General features: G+C 66.9%; 2 protein-coding genes across 2 annotated transcripts in view; one reads left to right on the top strand and one right to left on the bottom strand.

Annotated features, from left to right (window-relative positions):
- The window catches only part of AURANDRAFT_67938 (hypothetical protein), a gene marked incomplete at both ends in the record, with an annotated part of 30,363 nt that extends 25,761 nt beyond the window's left edge, over positions 1–4,602 (bottom strand). Inside the window, 7 exons of the mRNA XM_009043525.1 lie at positions 21–1,423; positions 1,506–1,688; positions 2,625–2,641; positions 2,797–3,517; positions 3,552–3,686; positions 3,954–4,493; positions 4,525–4,602. Coding sequence (XP_009041773.1) covers positions 21–1,423; positions 1,506–1,688; positions 2,625–2,641; positions 2,797–3,517; positions 3,552–3,686; positions 3,954–4,493; positions 4,525–4,602 — 3,077 coding nt within the window. The remainder of the gene's footprint in view (positions 1–20; positions 1,424–1,505; positions 1,689–2,624; positions 2,642–2,796; positions 3,518–3,551; positions 3,687–3,953; positions 4,494–4,524) is intronic.
- Positions 4,603–5,740: 1,138 nt separating this feature from the next.
- Positions 5,741–6,249, top strand: part of AURANDRAFT_67937 (hypothetical protein) — a gene marked incomplete at both ends in the record, with an annotated part of 14,199 nt that continues 13,690 nt past the window's right edge. The window contains one exon of the mRNA XM_009043547.1: positions 5,741–6,196. Within this exon, the coding sequence (XP_009041795.1) occupies positions 5,741–6,196 (456 nt within the window). The remainder of the gene's footprint in view (positions 6,197–6,249) is intronic.

Below are 6,249 nucleotides of genomic sequence, written 5' to 3'. Positions count from 1 at the left end.
TGGCCTTGTTCCGCCAGAACGGCAAGACCTGGTCCGGCAACGTGCCCACGCGCTCCGCCAAGGCCTTCTCGCGGTCCTCGAAGTACTGCTTCGTCGCGGGCGTCGCCATGTCCCAGTGCGTGCAGGTCGCCTCGGTTCCGGCCTCGCGACACCGTCGGCAGCCGCCGGGCTGCCCGTGGCCGGCCATGGACCGCGCGCAGGGGCAGAAGTTGCAGAGATGGTAGCCCACCGTCGCGCAGCGGAACGGGCCGAACTCGTACTGGCCCACCTTGTCCAGCGTGAAGCAGCAGCAGATGGGCATGCTCGAGTCCTTCCGCCGCTCCTCTTCCGCGAGCAGCGTCTCGACCATGGGCCCCAGGTTCTTGCCGACCTCGTCGCGCTTGGTCTTGAGCTTGCCCGCCGCCAGGACCGTGCAGGCGTCGCCCTCCTCGTTGGGCTCGGCCTGGTACATGCCCTCGAAGTCGTCGTCGTGCTCCGCCGCGTCGTCGTCGTCGGACGCGTCGTCGTCGACGCCCTCGGAGCACGCCGTGGCGTAGGCCGTCGCGGCGCGGGCCTTCTCGTCGAGCTTGCGCTTCCTCTGCTTCGTGGGGTAGAGCACGACGGGCTGGACGTGCTCGTCCATCTGCGGCGACTCGCGGACGTTTTTGCTCAGGCGTGGATCGCAGTGGTGGATCGCCATGGCCATCAGACCGGTCCCGCCGACGCCAGTTTCGCACGGCAGCTCGTCGGCGGCGCAGCCGATCATCATGGGGATCGGCGCGTCCGGGTCTGAGCCAGGCCGTCGCCACGCGCCGGAGTTGGGGGACGCGTCGTACGCGGCCTGGTAGCCGTAGATGTCGAAGGTGCTGGGCATGATCTTGCCGTGGTCGGCGTGCCACATCTCGCCCTCGCCCGCGCACATGAGGCCCTTCTGGGCGACGTAGGCGTCGAGGTCCGCGTTGACGCGCTGCACGCTCGACGCCGACGGGATCACCGTCTGGCCCGTGACCCGCTTCTCCTTCGTGCCGTGCTCGCCGAGCTCCTTGCGCATCGCCGTGAAGGCCGAGTAGTTGAGCTTGCTGTCGTCGACGAGCTTGGCGCCCTTGCGCGCGTTGAGAGCTCGCCGCTTCAGCACGTCGGTCTCGATCTTCTTCCACAGCCTGCCCGCGTAGAGGCGGCGGGCGAGCGAAAAGAGCTTCTCCATCCGCTGCTTCTTGCCGCGGCCCAGGGACTTCTTCGCCGCCTCGGACACGTCCTTGGAGTCGACGGCGTCGTCCATGAACGCGACGAGCGTCTTGATCTCGTGGGCCGTCGCGTCCTTGGGCGACAAGCCGCTCTGCTTCATGCGGCGCCGCGCGTTCTCCTCGCGCTTGGACCGCTTCACGTGCTTCTTGTAGAGGAGCTTGCCCGACCGCAGCATCTGCTTGGCCGTCGCCCGCAGTACCTCGATGTTGGACTCGTCGTCGAGCTCGGCATGCAGCATCGTGAACACGCGCATGCCCGCCTGACCCAGGGCCTTGGGCGACGTCGTAGGAGTCGCCAGCGGGGCCGTATGAGTCGCCGTTGGAGTCGCCGTCGCGGGCCGCGCCGCGGCCGCCAGGGGCTGCGCCGTAGGACACGGAGGAGATGCCGTAGGAGCCGTAGTCGTAGGCGCAGTAGGAGCCGGAGGAGTTGCCGTGGCAGCTGGCGTAGTAGTCGCCGTTGGACCCCTAGGAGCCGCAGGAGTCGTCGACGTCGCCGCGGGACGCGTCCCGGCCGCCAAGGGATGCGCCGTAGGAGCCGTAGGAGCCGCGGCCCTGGGCGTCGTCGGCGGCAGCGCGCCGGACATCATGAGCTGCGTCGGCCACGCGCAGACGGCCATCGGGACGCCCATCTGGCCCGGCGGCGTGACCGTGTACTGCGCGGGGATCACCGGCGACATGATCGACTGCGTCGGCCCCGCCGCGAAGGTCTGAGCGGGCGGCGTCGGCGCGACCGCCTGCCCGCCCGCCGCGTGGAGCACGTGCAAGGGCGTCGGCGCGACGGAGTTCCAGGAGGCGAGCGGTGGCCGGGAGCGCGCATCGACCGCAGCAGGTCCAGGAGGAGCAGCGAACCGCGCGAGCATCTCATCCTTTGGGGCGTTGGCCGAAGGCAGTCCCCGGAGTTTGAGCGCCTTGCGGAGTTGAGGCCGACTCCAGGACGTGTTAGGAGCGTCATCCACGACCGCCAGCGGCGCCTGCCACATCTCAACGACTCACAGTGTCGCGGGGCTGCTTTGGAACCAAATCCAAACGGGCAGCCAGCGAACGCTTGCAGCGGCATGTTGTGCTGCACCTTGAAGTGCGCAGCATGGAGCTCGTTGCTCGCCCCACCGAGCGCTGGTCGCATGCACCGGCGTCGCTCTGGCAGCGGCATGGCGCCAGAGACGACGGCCCAGACCGAGAGCACGTCCGACGCTGACCTTTGGACCAGGATTGATGAAGTTTAGACCAATCGGTGTTGATTTTAGCCTTACTAAGCGCTACCGCCGGGCCTCGGCTTCACGCTCGTTGGGTCGAAGTGAACAAAATAAATAGGGCAACAAAAGGGGTATGGTATAGGGGGGGGCAAAACTATAGTAGCCCTATGGTTGTTTTCGGCCTTGGAAATACAGTACCCAGTGAAACACACTCAATACAAATAGCTAGGAAAGCGCACTTGCGGCCAGTTAACATAAACGAAGAATCTGTGTTAGCTGTGATTCGACTATGTTGAGACTGCTTCCGCAGTGCGAAACAATTCCTCCGTAGTAGGCCTCGTAGTTACGTCACGAACTCGGCCGGGCAGAGCGCCGCGCACCGCTCGGGCGGTCCAGAGCCGCGGCGAAGAGGCGGCGCGCCTCGGCGTAGACGTCGTCGTCGACGTTGCGCGCCGCGCGCGGCACCGTGCGGTTGTGCGGCTGGGACCGGAGGTGCTCGAACTCCACGGCGAGGCAGGGCGCGCCGAACTGGAGATGGAAGAGGCAGATGGACTCGGCCCAGCGCTCGACGACGCCGACGAACGCGAGGTCCCGGAGCCGCGCGATCGCGGCGTCGCGCGTCTTCTCGTCGCCGCGCCCGGCCTTCGAGCACGTGCCCCGCCCCGCGAGCGTGCGCGCCATGCACCCGGCCGTGGCCTCGGCGAACTGGCGCGCGTTGTCCGCCGGCGGGCCCTTGGGGTTGCGGTCGCCGTGGATGTTCACGTGGTTCCACGCGGCCTCAGCGCGCGCTTGCGGCTCGCGCAGAAGCGCGACGACGCGGTCCGCGCCGCCGACCTCGGCGAGCAGCCACGCCGAGAGGTCGTCGTGGCGGCCCCAGCCGGCGCGCACGGGCACCGCGAGGCGCGGGCAGCTGCGGCCCTTGATGAAATCCGGCGTCTTGCCCAGGAAATTGGCCTCGGACGCGTTCGCGGGCACGCCGTCGCAGAGCGCGTGGACGACGGTGTTCGCGAAGGTCGAGCCGCACTTAGGAATGTGGAGCCAGTAGAGCATCGTCGGCGCCGCCTTGGCGCCCCCCTTGTCGCAGTCCAAAGCGAGGCGCGCCTGGTCCAAGAGGCCGATGTGGCCGGGGGCGAACGGAGGTGGAGGCGCAGATCTCGGCTTTGCACATCTGCGCGAGGTGGCCCTGGACGTTCCAGACGCAGGGGTCGACCTGGACGGGCGTCCAGCGCGGGTAGTTGAAGTTCTGGTAGAAGAACCAGTAGATGAAGCCCTACGACGCCGGGGGGTTCCTCGACGGTGGGCGGCGCGCGCGGACGCGGCGCGCGCGCCTGCATACGCGCGTCGAATTTGAGGTGGAAGGGGCTCCAGCCCGCGCCGTTCCAGCCCGTCTCTTGGGATACCTGCCGGAGGCGTCCGTCGCGCGGGGTTCTCTCGGACCGGAGGCGGGCGGGAGGGGACCGGGCGCCGGGCGCCGCGCGGTCGCCGTGGAGAGCGCCGCGAGGAGCGCGTCCCGGAGGGCAGCGCTCGGCTGGACGACGGTGAAGGCGCCGTTCATCGCGCTGTGGGCGCTCCGCGTCGTGATCACGTGGCCCGCCGCCGCGCAGTCGAAGATGGGCCGGAGGCTTTCGACGTCGTCGACGTCGAAGTCGTTGTCGACGACGGCGACGGCGTCGTAGTCGGCGAAGCCGAAGGCGTGGAGCTTCATGAACTCGCGGGCGCCGCAGCACCCGCCGCTCTCCAGGGGGACGCCGGGGCTGAGATTTGGCGGCGCGACCCAGTCCGCGTGGCGCACGATCACGCCGCCCTCCGCGAGGCGCCGCGCGACGCCGGCTTCGATGGGCTCGCGCTGGAGGTCGCGGCGCGGCACGACGAGGATGACGTCGACGCCCGCGCGCCGCCCGAGGGCGGCGATCTTGAGGCGGTGCCCCACGGTGGTCCCGTTGTCGCAGCGCGTCCGGTCGGTAGCGCCGCACGTCGACTCGATCGCGACGTGCGCGTCGAAGACCGACGCGATCGCGACCTTGTTCGCCGCGCCCCGCGCGCACGTCGAGACGTCCAGGCACGCCACCTCCCGCCCCTGGGACGTGCACCGCCGCGCGTCCTCCCACCTTTTCCTTCCACCACGGCTCCCGGAGCGTCCCGCAGGCAAAGGGAGCCAGAAACAGGAGCCGAAGCGCGAGGCCCATCGCGGTCGTCGCAAATGACGAGCCGACGTGCGGCACCAAAACGACCCGGCTGCGCTTTAGCACGCCTCCATCACCCGCCGATCGGGTCTTGACGTCATCCTTCGATTTTACATGTGCATTAATATTGAAGTTTATTAGCGCAGGCGGCTTAAGCGATGTTCGCACGTTTTTTTACTCTGAGTTTAATATGTTGCGAGTCTCGAGGGGAGATTATGAGGGTACTTCGCAGTAGGGATTCGGGGCCGGACGTCCCGAAACTTCAGTCCATGCCGTGGCAGTGGGGGAGTACGCAGAAACTGAGATCCGCCATCCCCGTCCCCTGCCGTACGGCGAAGTGCTCTCGGTTTCTTCCACAGTGGCCCGGAACATGCCGAACGCAGCGTCAGATATCGTTCGACCATCGTTCTAGCCAAGTTTTGTAAGGATTAGTTCGTTAAGTGCGGCGCGCCGACGTTCTGGGCCTTCGACGAGGGCCCCAAGTCCCGGCACGCGATCGACGCGTTGCCGCTGCGCGGCGCCGACGAACCGGGCATCGCGCACGTGTATCTGCGCCCCATCGAGCTCAGGATCGAGGCGGGGCAGAAGGCGTCCAAGATCCACGGCGACCTCATCGTCGAGGCGGGCCAGGACGCGGCCCGGAAGGCGGCCCTGCCTGACCTCGCTTCGACAACCCGAAGTATAAGGCCGGAAGTTAGATTTTTTTAATCGTTTGCTCCCGGCAAACCAATTGTCCGAGTCCAATCGGTTGGGACCACCTCTCGGCGGCGCTGAGACGACCGGCGCCGGCTTCGGCCCAACGCCGCCGGCACGGCGGGCCTCACGAGGCGTCATCCCACTCTCGGCTGGTCCCAGGAGGCCCTTCGGGCAAGCGATGTCGTCTGGGGTCAGCAGATGCGCCCCTACGAGCCTCCGGGCTGACACGGGCGTGGTGCGCGGGCGACCAACGCGCGTAAAAATTTGTCTTTCGTGCCCGGGCGGCGAGCAAATCCGCTCGATTTGCTGGCTGGAGAGAGAGAGTTTTGGTAAATCTTTCACGATTTGCTACGAAATCGTCATTTAACTCCTCAAACAAATTAATTGCTTCAAGATATTTTTATTTAACTTCCGGCCGTAGTGCCAGCTCCTGTAGTTTTTTTTTATGGGGTGGCATCCGCTCTTAATCGCCCTCGCAGCGTGCGCGCATGCGAAGTGGCACGTCATCCACGGCAGCCACACCAGCCACAACGAGCGCCGCGGGCCCGGAAACAACCGGTACCTCACCTACAACGAGACCGAGGGCCTTAACAACCAGCGCATCGCGCTGGAGAACGCGCGCCTCATGGCCATCCTGCTGAACCGGACCCTCGTCGTCCCGGACACGATCCCACCCCACGACGCCGGCGACCCCTTCCCGACGAAGACCTGCCGCGTCTTCACCTGCGACTCGCTGCGCGTGCCGTGGGTGTCGCAGCGCTACTTCGAGGACCACCGGAAGCGGTGGCCCACGCGGATCCGCGACGACGCGGCGCGATGCGGCGACGTGGCCACCTGCGAAGACTTCCTGCTCGATCCGCCGAAAAACGTGGTCGTCGAGGTCCCCGTTGACAAGACCCATGTACCACATGAGCCTGAGTTCTCCGAAGCGGTGGGTCCTCTGGGGATCCTCAG

The sequence above is a fragment of the Aureococcus anophagefferens genome (assembly GCF_000186865.1).
Source record: "Aureococcus anophagefferens unplaced genomic scaffold AURANscaffold_57, whole genome shotgun sequence".
Classification (NCBI taxonomy): Eukaryota; class Pelagophyceae; order Pelagomonadales; family Pelagomonadaceae; genus Aureococcus; species Aureococcus anophagefferens.
Note: the sequence above shows the minus strand (reverse complement) of the source record. Positions and strands in the feature narration are given on the sequence as shown.